Source organism: Amblyomma americanum, chromosome 3 (genome assembly GCF_052857255.1).
Source record: "Amblyomma americanum isolate KBUSLIRL-KWMA chromosome 3, ASM5285725v1, whole genome shotgun sequence".
In the NCBI taxonomy this organism is placed as follows: domain Eukaryota; kingdom Metazoa; phylum Arthropoda; class Arachnida; order Ixodida; family Ixodidae; genus Amblyomma; species Amblyomma americanum.
Window position 1 is genome coordinate 88,531,093 of NC_135499.1, and position 21,069 is coordinate 88,552,161.

The following is a 21,069-nucleotide window of genomic DNA, read 5'->3' on the forward strand; positions in this document are numbered from 1 at the left end:
AAGCTGCAGCGCAGACGACGGTCGGCGGCAGGGCGGCAGAAGTTGGGCTGGAATCTTTGGGCATGGTGATGACCAGAAGCGTACGGCTTCAAAGCTGCAGGATGTCAGCAGATCCGCACCTCCACCAAGTGAAAGGGGGTCTGTGCACAAATAGATTAGAGGACAGAGTTCACGGCGGGCGACACAAAACGGCAAGCAGGACGGCGGGCAGCACCGACAGCCAGTACAAAAGCAAGCGATCTCTTGCAGTGCGGCGACACTTCATCTTTCATCGGCGCCTTATCTTCATCGGCCCTCCAGCAGTGATCTGCCTATGCAGCATAGGCGCGGCCGTCATTGATCGCTACAGTACCTGTTGAACTTGAAAAGACGGCGTTCCAGCGATAAGACAAGGACGCATACACAGAAAAAGCGGTGGACAGGGACTACATCCTTTTCTAAGTGTCTAGCAAGTTTTTATTCTGTATGCGTCGTTGTGTTTTCGCTGGCACGCCATCTTTTCAAGCATTTTGATGTGTACACCTGGAGGTGTGCCTTCGCATTTAAAGTCGATAGTGTTCCCGAGGAATAATCTATCCGTCTTGCGCTGCTTGGCATTCCCCTTTATTGTACCTTGAACAGCGCAGCACATGGTTATATAGCGGGGCAAAACTTCCGCTTTACAGCGCCGGGACCACTCATTCCTGGTCTGATTTCCTTTATATTGGTATGCACCACCAGTATAAAGTGTTGCAGGTGCGACAGTGTTGCGGTGGCTAGCGAAAAAATAAAAAAAAGTTTGACCGGCACATTAGCTTTGCCAAGAAGGAATTATTGTCCGAAAGGCGGTTTTTTTTAATGTGGAGGCCATCGTCATGTACCTCAAAGCACAATTAAGTGGTCCACGTACACAGGGAGGCAGTTATGTGCCTTTACTTACCTTGAAATAATCAGTCTGAACTTTGTCAACGCCAATCGGGAATAAAGCCAAAATCGGAGTTGAAAATTTCATCAATGTACGCCGGCTGGCTATTCTCAAGTGCCACTTTTCGGCAACACTGTTAACACCGACGCGTTTTGGTCCAGTGCCGCGTTTAAGCCAACATATACAGTTCACATCTCTCCGCCACTACCGCTACGTAGCTGGAAGTCTGAACGATGTGTCTGTGGGCCCAGTGCGCCAGTTATGCGCGTTTTCTTTCCTTTAGTGACTGTTTCAAAGGCTTCACGTCGAGCTACGGGTTCTGTGGGGTAGAAGGCTAATAGTGCGTTTTGCGCATGGATGCATCATGACGAATACGACGATCTGTAAAGAACAGCGCGTGATTGTGATAGCTTAGCATGAGGTATGTGCCATGTCAGTGAAGAAAAAAACAGCAACATGAGAAGTGGTCGGTTGCTGCGACAGGATAGTGCCAGTGGCCAGCGAAGTTGATCTGTTCACGCCACCGCAGGCTCGAAACCATGTCGCGCCAATCTTTATTTTATTCCTGCACGTACGTGAGATGCTTCTAACAAATACCGCGTTTTTATGGATTGCTGCTCAAGTACTTCTTTCGCTTAGAAAAATACGTCATTAGCGGATAGTTTGACACCGGCGAGCATACATGAAATTGCGACGTCCGACAATACCCCGCACACATCACCGAAGAGATTGATTGTAGGGAGTCGATTATACACATTTCACATTAGCCTGCCCAAAGTTCACGACAGTCATTTAGAACGACCACTGAATTTCTCAAATTCGCCTTTTGCACAATATGTGGCGTGGTGGCGAATGCTGAACGACACAGCACCTGTGTCGTTCACAATCATCGTCCTGTGTATGCGCTCTCACTTTCTGTCGTGTCTTTTTTTTGTATTCCTTCACGGCCGAAGGATGAAAAGACTGAAAGAAGAGGGCATGAGACCGCAAATGGCTGAATAAATGAATGTTTATAATACCAAGAAGTTCTTAATCTCTCGCTACTCCTATATTGGGAAGTTCTCGATGTGGCCGTTGGCATATAACGTGATTTTCTTACAAAATTGTTTAAGCAAGTTAAATTCACTTAAACCCTCAACGCTTTAACCCTTTTCTAATTCTAGACTTATAGCTACGCTGCAACCAAGCAGTACCACAAATTACCCGAGAGAACTTTCTTGATCACTTTGTGCGGTTCGGCGTGTTGAGCTATGTCTATATCAGCGATGAATTGCAAGAGATAGGACGAATGATGGGTTCAAGAATTTCATACAACAATTACCCGCAGCCATTATCAATGTTTCTCTTTTCAAAACGACGCACTGCTAACGACGCAAAACGTAAAGAAGCATTACATAAGGCGGTGCAGTCGGAGAGAATAACGTGGTGTCGCGTAAAGCCACAGTACACATTCGAAAGCCTCCCGTTATTACGATCTCCTACCTTCCCGAACAGAAATAATTGGCGGGGCGCACATGTCGCCTTCACTGTTATCGCCGATAGGCCTCAGAGCCGGACGCATGTAACGGCTTCTACACGTGCTTCCGCAGGTCCAGCGAGATAACTGCAAGAACATCACCTCGTTGCTATAAAGCGACCTGGCAGCATGGTGTCGGCATTATACTCTGCTGAGACAAAAAAAAAGGCATTTTAGGAGTCCAGGAAAATTCCCAGTAGACACCGCACCGATTGCGATATGGCTCAAAACCATCGCGTGTACTGATGGCCGGCTGCAAGACCTGTTATGGTCAGCATTGGCCCTGGGCGGTTATATCCTGCCGGAGGAATATTTGTAGAAAAAAAGAATGTTGAGGAAAGGAATTAACAAATTCTGTGGCCTTGTCCTTCCCATGCCTGTTTGTAGCCTCCATTAACGTTCAAAATGCTTGCAAGCATCGTAAAAGTCCGCCATTTCAGTGCAACTGGTAAAATTTGTGGTTCCTAGTGTTGCAACCAGAGAGAAGTGAGAATTTTGAAATTGGTCGCCTTGACCTAGCCCAGCTGACGTTATTTCTAAAAAACGCAGCCTACCTCATTAGGTACAGTCAAGTGCAAATTGAGAAGGATAACTTTTCACACAAAATTGCAATTTTTTCGTTCGCTTCACTAAATTTGACAATAACTCTAGGTGTTTATACGCCAAGAGAAAAACGAGTGAAAAAAAAACTGCGCACATCACTGATAGTTACGGAAGTAGTAGTAGTAAAGACTTTTATTCGACCATAATTTATAGGCCGAGCATGTCGACCGCCTGGGCGACCAGAAGCCGCTGTTCTTCTTCCCCTTCAGCGCCAAGCCAGTCGAGCCAGGTGGTGATGGATAGAAAGGGTGGGGGGAAGGAACCCGACTGCTGAGCAGCCGGGCAATAGAAGAGGCAATGGGCCAGGTCCGCATAGATGCAGGGGCAGTTGGGACAGGAAGGGTCCGATCGATAGCGATAGAGGAAGAGGCGGGACGGGGTGATAACTGCATTCATCTGAATGTGCCGAAGAAGGCGAGACTCCGGCACCGTGAGTGATGGATGAGGAGGAGGGTAAAGGCGTTTGTCGAGGCGGAGCTCAAGGTAGACCTCTTTTATGGTGCGGCGAAGGGTGAGCCTCCCACCGTCCTCCGAGGGCTTGGGCCAGGGGATCAACGGTGCCCGGAAAAGTGTGTCGCGGGCGAGCTGATGGGCCAGCTCATTGCCGTCAATCCCTGAATGCCCAGGGACCCAGCGGAGGAAAACGATGGAAGGCTGCAGTGCGGAGACCGCTCGTTCGACCTCCTGTTGGAGAGAAGGGGTCAGGGTGCGTTTCTGTATGTGGTGTATAGCGGCTTGTGAGTCTGAATAGACTGTGTACTCTTGGAGAGAGGGAAGGAGGGCAAATGACTGGAGGGCATGCGCAATGGCGAGGACCTCGAGGGACAATGCGTCTGGAGGGTGTAGATACGGGCCGCTAGTGTGTGTTTCAGGAGAAGGGAGGTGTGGATGGTACAGGGCGTAGCCGCAGGAACCTCGAGGAGCCACGAAGGAGGCATCCGTGTAAGCTACACCCTGGGTATCAAAGAGAGGGGAATGGTGCTGTGCGGCCGCATGACGACGTCCGGCGTGCAGGACGGGGGACATGTTGGTCGGGAGGGGAAGGATACGAAGATTGGGAGCGGGGGTGGGAATAGGAGAGGTAAACGGGGAGATTGGAATGGGCGAGATACCCGCTTGAGTCAATAACCACTGACCCTGACGGGTAAGGGAAAGCCGGGCAAGTTGCGAGTCACGATGGAGACTGAGAAGAGAACGAAGAGGATGGAAGAGGCCTGTGGCAAAGAGCTTAGTGGTAGAGGTAGTGATAGGGAGGTTGAGAGCTGCCTTGTAGAGGCCCACAAGGGCAGTCTCGAGAGCGTTAAGTTGAGTCTGATTGAAGGAAGCGTAGGGTGCAAAGTACAAGACTTTGTTGAGGGCCAGCGCGTGGGCAACGCGGCATGCGTGAGCCTCGTGGAGACCTGAGCGTCGAGTGACCACGCGCCGCAGGAGGTGAGTTACAGAGTGGCGGGTGGTGACAGCGCGGTGGAGGGCTTGCACATTCTTAGCCGCATGCAAAGGGAAGCCAAGAACTTTGCACTGTGTGACGACAGGAATGGGAGAGCCAGAAAGGTGGAGAGAGACGAAGTGGTTGTGTGAGCGCTGGTAGGAGGAATGGTTGAGAAGGAGAAGCTCGGATTTCTCAGGAGCAGGAGAGAGGCCAGCGGTGGTGAGAAAGGAGTCGATGAGATCTAGGCCACGTTGCAGGGTGTCCTGTACGTGACCGGGAGAGCCAGATGAACACCAGAGAGTGATGTCATCGGCGTAAAATATATGATGCAGGTCGGGAATTTCAGCTAGCTGGGAGGCGAGAGGGGCCATAGCGAGATTGAAAAGGGTAGGAGAGAGAACAGCACCTTGAGGAGTGCCACGGGTGAGGTGGTGTGGGTTAGACAAGTGGGTATCTACTCGAAAGCGAGCCACACGTTTAGAGAGGAATGAGTGGATATAGGAGTACATGCGGGAGCCACAATCCAAAGAGGCGAGTTGAGAAAGGATGTGATCGTGGCAAACACCGTCAAAGGCCTTGCGAACATCGACAGTCACAAGTGCGTAAATTTGGGTGGGTGTAGGGGACAGGAACGTTTGCTGGAGAATCAGAAACATGTCCTGTGCACAGACGCGGCGTCGGAAGCCAATGAGAGAATGGGGGAAGAACTCCCGTGCCTCAAGAAAATCAGAGAGGCGAGTCAGAGCCATTCGCTCAAGGGTCTTACCAACGCACGACGTCAGGGAGATTGGGCGGAGGTTAGAGAGAGAGGGAGGTTTGCCCGGCTTTGGAATCATAGAAATAAGGGAGGATGTCCAGGAGCTCGGCAAGCAGCCGCTCTCCCAGGCCTCATTGTAGGTTTGAAGGAGGAATTCTTAGGCGCAGTCAGGAAGGTTACGAAGTGTGGTGTATGTAATGGCATCCTCACCGCGAGCCGAGCGTGTAGAATTAGCAGCCAGAGCAGATTCGAGCTCCCGGAGAGTGAAGCATTGGTCCAGATCGGGGTTAGGTCCACCTGAGTACACCGGGTAGGAGGGTGCCAGAGGAGGCGGGAGGTAGAGAGAGGCGAGTTGATCAAAAACTTCGGAGGGAGTCCCCTGAGTGAGGGCTTTAGCTAGAGTGGGAGCAAGGGCAGGCTTATTGCCAAGGAGGGATTTAAAGAGAGACCATGCGGATCGCGAGTGCAATGCAGAATCAAGGCCATCACAAAGAGCACTCCAACGAGAATGCTCGAGGGAGGCGCAGTGGGCGACGATCTCAGCCCGCCGAGCAGTGATCCGGGAGGAAAGTTGGGCATTGTGTGGTTGGGAGCGAAAGGAGCGTTGAAGACGTTTACGGCGACGCCATAAACGGATAAGGTGTGGATCTGGGTCCTGGATTGGGTAACGAGAGCGAACGCGACGGCTACTGGACGTGAGTGCTGCAGAGATGCGCGACGTCCAGTCGTCGTAGGATTGAAAGGAGGCGGAGGCGAGATTAGTGCGAAAAGCATGCCAGTCAGTGTGAATAACCGGATGACAGCGAGGGATGTGGGAAAGAGAGGTGGTGATATGGATGAGAAAGTGGTCACTTAGAAGAGTTTCGGCTGTCACCTGCCAGTGAAAGGAAAGTGAACCCCGAGAGAAAGTGAGGTCGGGTGTCGTGGGGCGTTGTGAGGCAATGCCCGCTCGAGTAGGAGAGCCAGGAGTATTAAGAAGGGTGAGGTGGCGTTCCTGGGCCAGACAATGCAGGAGGCGGCCGGGTTTGAGGGTTTGTGGGTAGCCCCAGAGTGTGTGAGGGGCATTAAAGTCACCACCAAAGAGGAGATGGGAGGTAGAAGGAAGAGAGTGAAGGAATTTGCCCAGAGCAGAGAATAAAGAGGAAGTGACAGGGGGGTTGTAAAAAGACAAAAGGACGAGTGAGATGCGGGAAGAAGGGTGGTAATAAACCACACAAACTAAATAATTAAGGAGGGTGGAGGGGATGTCAATTTGCTCTACGAGCACGTCACTGCGTACATAAATAGACGCAAGTGGCGTGGCCGTAGTGGCATGGTAGGCGCGGTAGCCTGGGACATTGCGGGCCGTCCGGGTCTCCTGGAGAAGGAGAAAATGAGGCAGAGAGGGGCGGGTGAGTAGGTACTGGTGGAGGGGGGTCTTATTGTGGCAAAAATTTCGGCAGTTCCACTGCACAATTTCGAGGTCCTCGCCAAACGCCATTATGAGAGTGGAGAGGAACGCGATGGTACGCGTTCCTTCTTTTTTGCCGGGGGCAGTGACTCATGGACGGATTGGAGCATAGATGTGAAAGATTCCAATTGCTTTGATTGTGCGTGGAGGGTGGTAAGAATCTGGAGAACCGATGTTTCCAGCTGAACCAAGCGAGTGTGATGTGCCTGTGTGGTGGTTTCGACAAGGTCAGCCAAAGGGGCGACCTGGGCGCTGGAGGAGGGAGTGGGGAACGTGGCAAGGTGCTCATTTAGCTTGCTAAGCTGGGAGGTAAGAGAGGAGGTGGTTGTCTGGAGGGTTTGAGTCAAGGCATGTATCTGCTGTTGTAGATCGTGGGAAATGCGCTGCTGCTCTCGCTGCTGGCGTTCCAGCATTGCGAGCCGGAGGTCGAAGGAGCGGCTCGCGTCAGTCAAGGATGGAGAGGGTGGTGTAGTGGAAGAGAGGGACGCTGGCACCGAGGATCCTTTAACTATGGCGGCGAAGGAGCCTGGTGGTGACGTGATCGGAGCTGATGGATATTCATGATTAGAGGAGGAGGACGAGGAGGAGGAGGAGGGGGGTGGTGGGTTGAGTGGCCCGGCGCAAAGCTAGGCGTCGGAGGTATGCAGCTTTAGCACACTCGCGTTGTTTAGCAAGGAGGAAGGGACAAGTGGGGTCGAGGGAGGGGTGGGTATTCACCTGGCAATGAACGCACCAGGGCTGGGCACACACATGAGCGGAAGGGTCAGCGGGTAGAGGAGCAGCACAGCGACGGCACTTTGCCGGAACGCTGTGCTGGGGGCATTGGTGGGCGCGGTGGCCTAGAGTGAGACAACGGGTGCAGGTGGGAGGCTTAGGTTTATGAGGACGGCACCGGAAGGCAACGCGTTTGAAATATACAAAGTGGGGGATGACGGTACCAGCGAACGTTATGAGCACTGATTGAGTGGATCCCATCATGCGAGCAGCGAGAATACCTGTTTTGAAAGATTCTAGTTCATGCATGAGCTCATCAGGAGTGAAGTGGCCACCGGCGTTATGGATGACGTCGAGGCATGAGATGGGAGGATGGGGGGAATAAGTTTTGATGCTGACAGGCTTACCGTGAAGGTGAAGGTGCGTGATAGAAAGTAGGAGGTGGGCGGTGAGAGGAGAATGAGTTTTTAAAAACACAAGGCTTTGGGCTGGCTTGGCCTGAAGGGTGATGTCTGCACTGGTCTTGGAGGAAAGTTGTGCAGCGGAGGTGACTGCGGCGAGCACGTCGTAGAGAGGCAGCTTGGGATTGAGGGTACCAGGAGGGAGTTGTATGCCAACAGTGATGAGCTCGGAGCGGGGTCGGGTGGCGGAAGCAGGCTTACGGCTGGCACCGATGGTGCTCCAGCCGATTTCCGGGGATGGATTGTCGTCTACCGGGGACGCCATGAAGTCCATGTCTGCCGACGAATCGTCAGCCTGGGGCGCAATCTGCGACGCTGGTGCCGGGCTGCAGGTCTTGGTGTCAGCGGGTAATGTGGCTGGTGTAGGCGCGGCGGCACCGGCGGCGTCGACGAACGCAGGCGGCTGCGACGCGTCTATGGGCCCAAAAGTGTTGACGTCTCTTAGAGCGTGGAGTTGGCGAGCAGTGGACGCTGCGGCGACGACGAACGCTGCCGGCTGCGCCGCGGCCGTCGATCCGGAGCTCCCAGCGTCGCTCACAGTGTTGGTTGCGACAGGATTTTGCGCGGTGGCGTGGGCGGTTGGAGTAGGCCCCGCGGTGGCGGCATCAGTGGGTCTGGGCTGCAGGGGCTTCGTGAGACGCTGCATTGCAGAGGTGCAGGCGCGGCGCGTTAGGGTTAGCGAGGCGCCGCGCCGCTTCAGACTTTTGGAGGCGCTTGAAGGGCCAGCCCGGCAGCGGGCCGTGATGCCAATGGTATCCACGTGCTTCGGAAGCCTTCCGGAAACGATGGAGAGGAAATCCAGGGGCGGGCGAAGCCCTGGATTAGGCCAGGGGCAGGTGAAAGCGGAGCTCGATAGGCAGCCAGCTAAACAGGGCGGCGCCACCTAGCGGAAGTCCTATGGAAGAATTATTCAACAATTGCTGAAACGTTGCTTCCTCTCATATGTCATAGTGCTCATGAATGTACTTGCCTCAGATTTTATGGCTTGCACAGCTCTTATGGGAACGCTGCTCGCAAAAAAAGCACAGAGTGTGCTCCTTTTAAGCGATGCTTCAAGGAAACACGCGTGATTGATGAGAGGATAGTAATCCTTATCGCCGTTGTAGCTTGCTCGCAGTGGCCCTACTTGAGCCCCTGTCGGTGGAAGTGTACAAAGCTGACGCCCCTAACTCACGTTGTGCTTGGGACGGTTAGGGATTGTCTTCCGCTGACACTGCGCGGCTATCCATCCCGCAAGTGATCAGCGTGCGCGGGTTCTGTGAGGAAACGAAACGATGCGGCAGAAAAATTATAATAAATGTCGACCATCGTGGGAGGAAGTTTGGTTTGATTTTGGATGCGACATAACCGATACGGGTCAAATAACGACAGAACCGCAAGCAATGGCTGCTGGCTTCCGCTGCTCAAGAGATACACGAAAATATACGGGAGTTAAACGAGTAATCACAAAATAATATTGAAGGAAATTCTTCGAAAATACTTAAATCGCACTCGGCTATTTCACGCACGCCCAGACTTTGGCAAAGTTCGCACAAAACTAAGTAGGGAAGTGGAGGAAAATATTTAAAAAGCTCTTACCTCAGAAAAAGTCGGGGCGACAATATAAAAAACGCCTGCCTACCGTGATTACTTTTTTTTCCATAATAAAACAAAGGTCTCTTTATACTTGGTTAAATTTTTCTTCTTGCCGAGCACAGCTCGCGTATCACTGCAAGCATGAAAACTGTTGGCGCAATCCTCCTGTGTGCCGCCGTCGAATCTGCCCAGGAACGAGGCAGGTCTAATGAGTAGGCGGTGGCGGTATATCTTATTTTGATAACAATTAGCGCCTTCTCTCTTTGACAGTGAAGCTGGTTGTTGACTATAAATGTAGCGCTTAGAAGGTAGATATATTGAGATGAAGTGAAGGCTTTAATTAGGTACGCTTGAAAATCAACGCAATTTTGCGTGGCACGCTGAACGTAGACAACAATTGTTTGCCATTTATGGGTCTGTACAGAAATTTTCGAAGCCTCCGCTAAGCAATGCGGCCTCCCTTGCTTCTTTGTGATTCTCAAATAATGCCTTCTTCGTCGCTGCAGAAAGCGGCAGGTTTCTCTAATGCTCCTGTGCTTTAAAATGAAATCCAGTTTATCGCATAGCTGTTTATGACGCTGTATCATTTTCGTTGTCGTCCTTGAAATATTCTTTATGTGCCTTTCCTCACTGAACCTAAAGGAAAAGCCATAACATTTTGCCGTCATTTCAAGCATCTCTCTTGAAGTCATGAAGATTATCAGTTTACACATGATCAGCGGCAGTAGAACTGCGCACATTGGTTTGGTTTTATGTGGTTTAACGTCCCAAACGCCCAAGCTAGGCTATGGGGGAGGGGGGGGGGCGCCATTATGAGTTCAGCGGATAATTTCGACCAACTGGGGCTCTTTACGTTCAATGATATCTTACAGCACATGGGTCTCTAACATTTCGATCGAAGTGCCGCCGTCTCGGCTGGGATCGAACCTGCGTCTTTCGGGCCAGTAGCCGCGCAACATAACCACCGGGCCACCGCGGCAGCTGGAAGTCCAGCAAAGTCGCGCTTCTAATGGATTCTGGGAATGGAGTGACGTCGCACCTGTTGCCTTCTACTGCTCTGTTCGGCAGTGTAGAGGGCAGCACGTTCGAGAAATATTTACTCTAGACGAGCTCTAACAGAGTCTGCGTGATTGTACAGAGCACTACAGCGTTGTAATGCAAAACTGTATACAAAGACATCATAGAGCACGTTCTGTGAGGCGACGTCAACGCGCGCTGAGGTTATGTCGTCTAAGGGCTTCTTTAAGTTTTTACGTCCGATTTCTTGTGCGTAGATGGTCAGTACTTTTTTGCATTTTTTTTTGTTCCAAGAGTTGTGTTCTTTGAGATTGCTCGACTCCAAGTGAATCGGGAGCACCTTGGTGCAGTGAAATATGGTTGTTAAATATTTCGGAAATTCAGCTTACCACCATAGCTACATCGGCTCAGGGTGTACCAGGTATAGAGCTGGGAATTCCAATTAATGGGTCGGTCTCTATTATCTGGAAACCTGCACTTGCAATCAAATGTCTCGAATTTTTTATCACTTCGCGTTTGCGCGGTAAGTTTGGTTTCTTTTTCTCACAGTCGGGATCTCAATAATAAGAGAACAACTGGGGAACACAACAATGGTGCCTTGTGAAGCATGAATTCGATTAAAAAGGGTTCCAGAAAAAATGACCCCTTTTGCGAAGCAGAAAATACGTCCCAAAGCGGGTGCCATGAAACGTCTCGTAACCCGCAACATTCTGAGCATCCAGCTAGCTAGTGGGTGATGGCACTAGTGGGCTCTTACTGCATTAGGGGCAGCTAAGTAATTTAATAGTGGAACAAATCACTGACCCGTAAATGCAACGGTATTATTAGCGCAACGCAATTGTGGCAGTGGTTTATCGCTTGAGGCTTGGATGATCACCAACCGGAGTTTAGATAACAAGGATATCTTGATACAGAGGCCAGATACAAGCTAAATAGGTTTAATGCTGGGCATCTATTGAGGCGTAAATCATATCGTGGAACGAGCACTGCGGATGAAAACTACAGTATAATCTAGCTATAAGATGAGCCGGAAGAATATTTCAGGGCTGGTAGCTCAGCGCATACACAATTCACTTGCAGAAAGGAGCGTCGCGCTGGCACCAGCGCATGCAAAGGGAGTGTTCGGGTTAGCACATGTTGTCTAACGGTATGCAGAGCGCTAAAAGTTGGACACTTTTCGAAAAATTGATTAAACGCTGTGGCATTTATTTTCAGAATGAAGACATCCGTACCGTGGCATGGCATGGTACTGCAAAATACTTTCATACTTGCAACTATACTCAAATTCAAGGAAGATTTCAATAAAGATTATAGTTTTTAGTCACGTGGGTGCGGAAGAAATTATTCTATGGGTAACTTTCTTTTGGGGACATTTCCTCCAAGGACAATTTGTCTTACACCCCTGTAAAACACTCACAGCAGCCGGTAATTTTGTCCAACGTGCCGGTAGCACTTGCGCAGGCCGGAAGAGACGGGAAGTGAAGCCCTGCTCTACGCTTTATAAAACACAAATAAGATATGACTTGCGTGTCGCCTGCCTTACATACGCGTTATTGTTCCATAGCGCCTGGCAGACAAAAGAACCATCCGACAAATTGTTCTCCGCACATTTCATGTCTCCAGTCCTTCAAGCAGCCGGTTGCCTCAACTTACGAGCCGGAAAAGACGGAAAAGAGGCGATCTGGTGACATCCACGATTGGCCTTAGCGGAGTACCACTTTTGTGAATTTTCGGCAAGCCATATATTGCCGGAGCGGATCCGTTAGTGCAAAGAAGCCTGTAGTACAGTTTTCTTTGAGAAGGCGGAAGACCACTGAATATGTCAGACAGGATCACTTGCAAGCGGGACTGTATTTTGGACGTAGGGTCCTTACTGAGTTTGCAGTAGGTTGTCGCGTCCTCGAGCATCTCTGACATTTTTGAGTGGTACGCAGACCGGTCAAGCACAACAGTCACATTTCCTTTGTCTGCGGGCAGAATTGCAATATCTTCCTTCTTTCTCAGCGACTCGAGGGCCTTCCGTTCACCTTCGGAAAGAACGTGCTCATGGTGCTGTTTCCGCATTCCTTTAAGAACACCGATCGCATTCATTCTGACATCTTCTTGTACGTCTTTATCAAGAAGACTAATGGCTCTTTCCACAGCGCAAATCATCTTCCGCGTATCCGGCGGCTTCCCCTGATTGAAATTCAAGCCTCGGCTTAGCACCATTTCTTCGGTGGCACTCATGGTGTACGACGACAAGTTTTTAACCTTGAAGACTGGTCCTCTAGACTCGTTCCTTTTTTCCCCCAGGAAAGTGCATAGTTTGCTTCTTTGCGAAACTTCGTGCTTTTCTGTTGTGCGCCTCGCTTCTTGGTTGGCAGCTAGTTGTACCTCCGCGTAGATTTCTGGCATGCGGAACTCTAGTTGCCGCTTCGCAAAGAAAGCCTCCTGTTGTAGGCGCTTCAAGGTGCACTTACATTCATCGATGCGGGCTTGTACAAGCTGTCGCACTGCCTTCGTCACGACGTGGCGTCCAAAGGCGGCGTTCACAGGTCGACGAAGCTTCAGTGATCTTCGGATCACGTTGTTCGATTTGCACTCCAGGCTGAAGCGCAAGTGGGTGCTGAAGGCTGCTAGGCGTGCAGAGAGGCTAAAACCGTGCTAAAAACCGTGCTACAAACATCTGTTCCGACCCGGTCAGCCTTGGCAACGAGATGAAGCTTATACAGCACGATCTTGAGCGAAACGGCTACCCTAGAAATTTTACCAGCAAAGTCACCAAGAAAGCCACCTACACACGAGGAGCACAACAGCTGACAAAAAATATAAAACGTGCTGCGATTCCCTACGTGCGTCAGATCAGCGAGGCCCTTTCTAGGATTTTCCGTAAACACGAAGTGCACATTGCACACGTGCCAACTAGCAAGCTGCGAGCCGATGTGGTCAACGTGAAGGACCCGCTACCACGTGCCAAGTTCCCTGGCGTTGTTTATAGGACCCCTTGCAGCGACTGCCCCTCCGTCTACATTGGGGAAATCGGGAACTTCCAGCGGCGCATGAAGGAGCACCAGGGCGACGTCAGAAACAAGCGCGCAGCAAAAAATGCAGTTGCAGAGCACGTGCTGTCCACTGGCCACGAGATTGTCTGGGATGAGGTGGAAATCTTGGCGACGGAAAGAAACCTATCTGCAAGACTTCATCTAGAATACCTAATCATCCAGACAACGGCCAACACGCTAAACAAGAATCAGGGCACGCTACATCCTATCTACGTGAAAAGATTGCAGAAGATTCTGAAGCGTGTATAACCATTCCTTCTTCTGTGACAGCCTCATTGTGAACAAGGGCCCCGTATGGGACCCGAAACGTCATTTTTCATCTTTCGACTTGGTCAGTGACCCAATTTTCATTTGTGAATAAATCATGCTTCGCCCTGACCAGACGGTGTTCCGTCGAACCTTGGATTATATTCATACATCAGTGTTGTCTATTCTAGCTAGGGCTCCGTGCTTGGCAGGTGTTTGTACAAGTACCTGGGCTTTAACTTCTGGTTGATAAGTAAAGTCTTCAGAGTGTTTTTTCTGCTTCACAATTTTTCACTAATTTACAGTTAGTTAAACTGTCTGTGTGACTGCTTCGGTAAATCAGTTTGCGCTGGTACATTCTTCTAAATATATTTCTTCTTTACATCACCCCTGTCACCGAATGTCTCCTCCATCACCGCGAAATAAGCAAGTTTGCAAATAGCTGAAACCCTCCGAAGAAAAGGAAAGAACTGTCTTGAATTTACTCTCATCAAATGCTTTCTGATACCATCAGTTTCGAGGGCAAACTAAACTTTAGTTATCGCAATCTGGATAGCACTTAAACTGAAGGACATGAGACCTGTTATGGTCGACGGACCTTTTGCTACTCTAGCATAGTGCCAAAAAGCAGATTTGAGTTCACGTCAGTTCATCTCCCCCATGCATGTTTGTAAGGCGGTGGAGTCGTTGGAAAATTTGAAACAACATTCTTTGTCGTTGTGCGCTTATGGAAAGATACAGAAAATGAGACAATTTGAGTTTCATTCAAAAAGCAACCAGCCAATCTACATGCAATAGTTGTTGTTCAAGGTTGAAATTTTAATTTCGATTAAACAACCTATATAAATAAAACGAAATGTAATCGTATTACGCATTTTTAAGTATAATGGATGAACTTTATTCCTCACAAAAATTACGGTCCATGGGCATATATCAGTCAGAACTCATTAGTTACATTTGTGAAATATTGGCAGTATCCCAGACAAAAGCAGAGAATGCACCTCACACATGCTTTTAACAAAAATGCCAGCAGCATTGTTTTAGTTTCGCACATTTCACAAACGAAAATTCGCCAAAGCAGACAGTGCCTCCTGATTAGCTGGAATTTCTACGATAACATTCTGTCTAGGCAACTGTGTAGCAGGCAGAGATATTAAATGTATAAAGGGCAATAAATACGCCATCACCACTGATGATAAAACCACCTGTAGCTAGAAAGACTCGCAAGATGCGGTGGAAGAATGGCTACAGAAAGGCTCTTAAGTAGTGTAAAGGGCATGCATAATAAAACACTTAAAATGGTCGGCCCACACATGTTTTTGCTGAAAAGGACTGCTAAAGGCAGGCGAAAAAATAAAAATGCTCAAGTTAACCGATCCATAAGTTTAATATTGTCTGGAAGGGGTGACTGTAGTCCGGAGAGCAGAAAGGCTGCAAAAATGGTGTCTAAACAAACCTATTTATTTGGGATGACTTGCGCCCACAATGACCTTAATCACTCGGCGGTGGCGTAGCAACAAGCGTGCTCGGCAGTCGTTGAACTGAATGCCCGCAGCTGTCGGCCGAGCTCAATTTAAAGCTGATAGCGAACTTTCCAAATAAAGCGTGCAAAGTTACTAGAACATTCTGGCACAATGTAGAATCCACTCTGCCTGGATGTGGTCAATAGAGATAAATCTGGTTGTGTCTTGCATAGCAAACAAAGCGATAAAGCGGCGTGGCGGCAAGATTGAAGAATGAACAAACAAGCACTGCAAAGATTCGCGGCATTACTCCCCTCTCATAGAAGCATCGACTCGATGCACGAAAAAAAGTAAGGCGACTTGCAACAAATAAAACGGATCGTGTAAAAATAAACACAGAGTGTGGAAACACAGTGTCCTTTAGCGTGCATAATAGGGCTTCAGACGGACGACAAGGACAACTTCTGGTCGTACGGGTACGCTGCAATGCAGTCATTGCGTCAGGGATGACTTAATAATCCAGTTCACTTAGCCGACGAAGAACATTGTACGGGCCGAAATAGCGGCGCACAAGCTTTTCACTCAATTCACGGCGGCGAATGGGTGTCATAATTCAGACTTTGTCTCATGGATTGTATTCCGCGTGGCGTCTGCCTAGGTTGTAGCGTCTTGCGTCGGCCCGCTGCTGGTCTTTGATCCGTAATCAGGGAAGCCTTCAAGCTTCTTCTGCGCGTTAAAGGTAGGCGGCAACGTCGACGTTCTCTTCTGTAACGTTGGGCAGCATGGCGTCTATCGTGGTCGTGGCCTCCCTGCTATGAACAAGCCTAAAATGCGTAATCTTGGTGCTCTCCTGCACTGCGGCGTTGTAGGCGAAGACGACTTAACGCAGGATGACGTCCGAGGTCTTATGTACGGCATTCGACAGACATGGTGAGCATATCCGCGATTGGTGCGTAGAGGCGTTTGGTCGGTCCGTTTGTCTGCAGATGGTATGCAGTTGTCCTCTGGTGGTTGGTTTGGCTGTAACGCAGGATGGCTTGCGTTAGTTCCGCCGTGAATGCTATTCATCTGTCCGTGATGAGCACACCAGGTAGCATATAGGTAGCATATAGGTAGCATATAGGTACCATATAGGTAGCAAATGATGTCGCTGTTGATCTGGATCTTTCATGCGATGGAGGGACGGCGATGAAAATGTGCCTGTCTTGCGGGCATGCGGCATCACAAGTGTCATTTAAGTGGCAGGGCAGCTTGCTGATCTCATGGGTAGGTGACGACTGGAAGAATGGTCAGTTTGGCATCAAGCGGCCGATAGTTAATATTCCAGTAAACACCGATGAAATGCTGCAACACCTTCCGAGAGAAGTGGATGATTAGCAGTTAATCTTTGTGAACATTAAGAGGCGACTCTTTGCTAAGACCGTCTATCTGGCCAATGAGGTTTCCCGTGAACAGCTACGGCCGTGGGTAGAAGTACTTAAAGATTGTGCACTGTATAAGCATTGTGATGTCAAAATTAACATAGCCAAGTTCAACACAGTGATTCATGAAATGCAAGACAATAAGTTCGAGTTGGAGGAATGCGATGAGAGAAAAACTGGTGATCCCATGGCAGAAGCAGTTGCATTAACTATGGATCAGCATACAATGGTCTTTGACGAAGACTTTACGTTAACGATTGCACCAGGCGAGGGGAAGAAGCCAATAAGTATCCTCTATGATACCCATGCTGAAGAACTGTCGTTTCCGCAGATATACTTGGGACATGCTAGAAACATCAAACCAGAAGCTAAACCTACGGTCTTTACTATGGCTGCCTCTGAAATTAGAAGTGACAGACGAGGAGCCTTACCAATGCATGTATTCTACATGGCCATGAAGATCATTCGTCACCGTGTGTGCGACAATTTGAACGTCATGTTCCGTAATAAGGCTGAAATTGGAGGATTAACCAGGGCAGATGTGGAAAATCCCGAGAAAGTCGTAAACTTAATTGAGAGAGACATGGGATTTATGAAAGGTGTGCCGAATACCATCCAGTATTGGCATAATCGTAAAGCCGAACTCTTTGCCATGATTCGGCAATTGGGCGAACCGACTGTGTTTCTCACATTATCGGCATCTTAAGTCCATTGGCTTCACCTTCTCGATCTACTTAAACGCTTAAAAGCATCACCTTCTGAAATGCACATTGACGAAGAGGAAATGAACAGTTACTATGCAGCTGTGCTTGTCAATGAAGATCCTGTGGCATGTGCCGTGTACTTTGAACACATGGTACGCGTGATAATGCAGATATTGTGCAACAAGAAAATTAGCCGGTTTAGACCAAACCATGTGGTCAATATTTTAAACGAATTGAATTTCAACATAGCGGCCGCGCCCATGCCCACCTTCTTCTTTGTCTGCACGATGCACACAAGGAAAAAATTTCAAACAATAGAACTCGCAGATCGACTGCTTTCACTCAACCACGATGCTCTGACGAGGCCAAGAAGCCAACGCCACGAACGTACACATACCTGCTATAAAGGTAACAGAAAGATTTGCCCCTTCAATTACCCGCTTTGGCCTATACCCGCTACCACAGTGTTGACACCGTTGGTTGCCCCGGATGAAGAGGAAGATGGGGAGGGTGTCAAGAGATTCCAGGCATGGATGATAAAAAAAGATTCGCTACATGAAGCCTTGAACACGACGGTGTATGAGACATACGAATCAATGTGGGAGCAGCATGACATTGAGGACTATGAGGAGTACATTAGTGTCATCCGCACTGGTCTTACACGTCCGACTATGATGTTTAAACGTGACTTGGACCAGTGCAACATTAAATCATTTAACCCATGGATAGCCGATGTCCTAAATTCCAACATGGACTTACAGATCATCTTAGACGTGTATGCCTGTGCAGCCTACGTTGTGGAGTATGTCAACAAAGCCAACCGAGGTGTCTCGTGTTTGAGCCGTTCCATTGAGAATGTCATTGCCGAGAATCCGGACGTCCAACTTAGGTATGAGCAGATTTTAAGAAAAGTTGGTGTGCAGATGATAAATGCAATTGAAATATCTGCACAAGAGGCAGCGTGAATGTTACTTAACTTTTAAATGAGCCAGACCAGTACGGATGTCATCTTTGTGAACACAGTGTGGCCAGAAGAGAGAGTGCGGAGTAGAAAGACTGCTAGGCAAATGGATGCCGAACAATTGGAGCTCAATAATATTGACATGTGGCATAAGACTGCTGTGGAGAAGTACGAAGAGCGATCGCCTTACATACATCATTTGACCTTTGCAGAGTTTATGACGGATGACAGTGTTAGCAGAGGAACAAAGCGAGGAAAGACTGCAATCCTCAGATGCCGAGACTATGACATCAACGATGTCGTCAACTGCAAGAGGGAGCACGGCATGCTTTACTTGCCCTTTAGGAAGGAAAATGACTTTCTAGATGGAAATGGCTTTGACCAGATCTTCGATGAGAACAAGGAGAGAATTATGCGGGCAAAAGCCAAGTACAATAGTGGTGTTACCAAGGCTGAACTACTTCAGTACATACGTGACATTAACACCAGGCAAGACATAGTGCCGTTGACTGATGCTACTGCCGATGCTATACAAGAAGATGATGGCTAGAGACGGACCGGTTGTGCCACTTTGGTCGAAGAGAATGATAACACATATATCGTACCAGAAAGCACAGTGACTAGCGTCGTGGAGGCTGCGTCATGCCCAGCTGTCAAGAAACGCGAAGATTGCATGCCTTTGGAGAAATTATATGCAAGACTCGAGATGACAAACCACCGGCAAAGAATGTTGATCAAAGAAGTGATTCAGTGCGTCACAAACGCGGACTCCAAACCTCTTCAGATCTTCTTTACCGGTCCTGCAGGATGTCGCAAAACCTTTATACTTCGCCTACTGATGGATGTGTATAACCGGTACTGTAAATGTCGAAAGATCGGATATGGCGACGGTGAGGTGTCGGGAGTAAATCTGTACATAGCGTGTGCTACCGCTGGCAAGGCGGCTGTTGCACTTAACGGTGTAACTGTGCACTCTGCATTTAAGATAGTCATGACGTCAGGTCGTGATGAGAAGGGATTGTCTGCCTCTGATATCAACACGTTTCGAATCCTGTTAAGAGGACTGCGATGCATCATTATCGATGAGGTCAGCTTGCTGTCTTCTGATCTTCTTCGACAAGTGGATAGGCGCCTGCGTGAAATCAGGCTTGACAGGATGAGAGACCCGTTCGGTGGCTTTGACGTCATTTATGGGGGGATATAAGGCAACTGCCACCAGTGAGGGCATCAGAAGTATACAAGCGGCCAAAATCAGCCGGGGCTGTGTATAACACTGGCGTTTTACCTTGGCATCACCTGCAATACTTTCCTGTGACTCAAGTTGTCCGCCAGAGCGACGCGGTCTTCTCGACTCTCTTAACCAAGGTTGGCGATGGTGAAGTCTTGGATGACATTGAGGTTGCACTTCTGGAGTCAAGACTTATGGATCGAGATGAAATCGCAGCGCAGTGTTCCGACGCAGTTCGACTATACTACAGTAACAGCGAAGTTGACTCTTATAAAAACTTGGACATTACGGACGGATTAGTGAATGGCATGGTGGGTACATTGAGACTCATTGAATACGGTGCCCAAGAAGAGCCGTGTAGAGTTTGGCTGAGTTGCCCGCGAGGTGTTGGCCTGATAGCTAAGGCAAAACTAGTCCAGCGTGGGTATAGCCGCCATATTAACCAATGGATACCTATAGATTTGGTGTCTATGTAGTTTCAGTTGAGAAGCAAATTGGTCAAGCACATGTCTGTCAAGCGTACTCAGTTTCCCCTTATACCTGCAAGTGCTATGACTATACATAAATCTCAAAGGGGAACATTTGATGCAGTCGTCTATGAGTATGCATCCAACCATCCACAGAAACTTGTGTATGTGGCCCTGAGTAGAGCTACCAGCTAAACACCGGTTGGACATGGCGTTCAATCGTTGTGAACAACTTGTGCTGAAAAGTGAGATTACAGTGGTCAGGTTAAATATGAGATCACTAGCTACACACATACAGGCTATAGCCATGAGCACACTGCTAATGTCTGCCCATGTGTTAATCTTTACTGAAACCGTGTGCTGTGAGAGTAATCTGCCTCCTGTGCATGGGTTTAACTGTGTTGGTGGGGCCAGGAGAGACGGCCAAATGAGAAACGCTGGAGTAGCCATATATGTGCGACAGCCACTACAAGCTTCTGTAGTAACCTCGCCGGTACCGACAGAACGAGGAGAATCACTGTGTGTACAGCTACACGCATTGGACCTAGTTGTATATGGTGTCTATATCTCTCCCCAAACAGGAGACGACGCCGCTCTTGCCATACTGTCCAACTGGCTGCCGAAGCGAAGTGATAAACAGATGGTTATCGACTCGGGAGACTACAATAAGGATCCTACAAGAGACCATCGATTCATCCAAGCACTTGACGAGAAGTACTGTCTTGAGGTATGCCCCATGCAGCCAAAGAGCACCACCCAATGGAGTAGCAGTTTAGATCTAGTCATGTATAGGCATTCCGACGCTTATGTCATCACCAATGTACAGACCAAAAGCCATTACTTCACGGATCACAAAAGCGTATTCATAGGATTAAATAAAGCAACGTCACAGTAATACCATATTGTGTCCAGTGTGAATCCATGTATAGCCATGCATAACATAGATAAGTCATAACTGTACCAAGGATATCAATAGCAGAAACCAAGCAAAACAATGTATAGCCATAAGTTTAACAATGGGCAATCATGTCCACACCATCAGCCGAACCAAGGCGCAGCCAAGGGTATTGCCTTCGCAATCTTCCAGGCTTAACCAAGCTAAGCCTTAA

The 21,069-nt window shown here is 48.9% G+C and overlaps 1 protein-coding gene across 1 annotated transcript in view; it reads left to right on the forward strand.

Moving 5' to 3' along the window:
* Window positions 1-20,855, forward strand: part of LOC144123885 (uncharacterized) — a 39,057-nt gene extending 18,202 nt beyond the window's left edge. Inside the window, exon 2 of the mRNA XM_077656605.1 lies at window positions 20,542-20,855. Within this exon, the coding sequence (XP_077512731.1) occupies window positions 20,542-20,855 (314 nt within the window). The remainder of the gene's footprint in view (window positions 1-20,541) is intronic.
* Window positions 20,856-21,069: the final 214 nt, after the last annotated feature.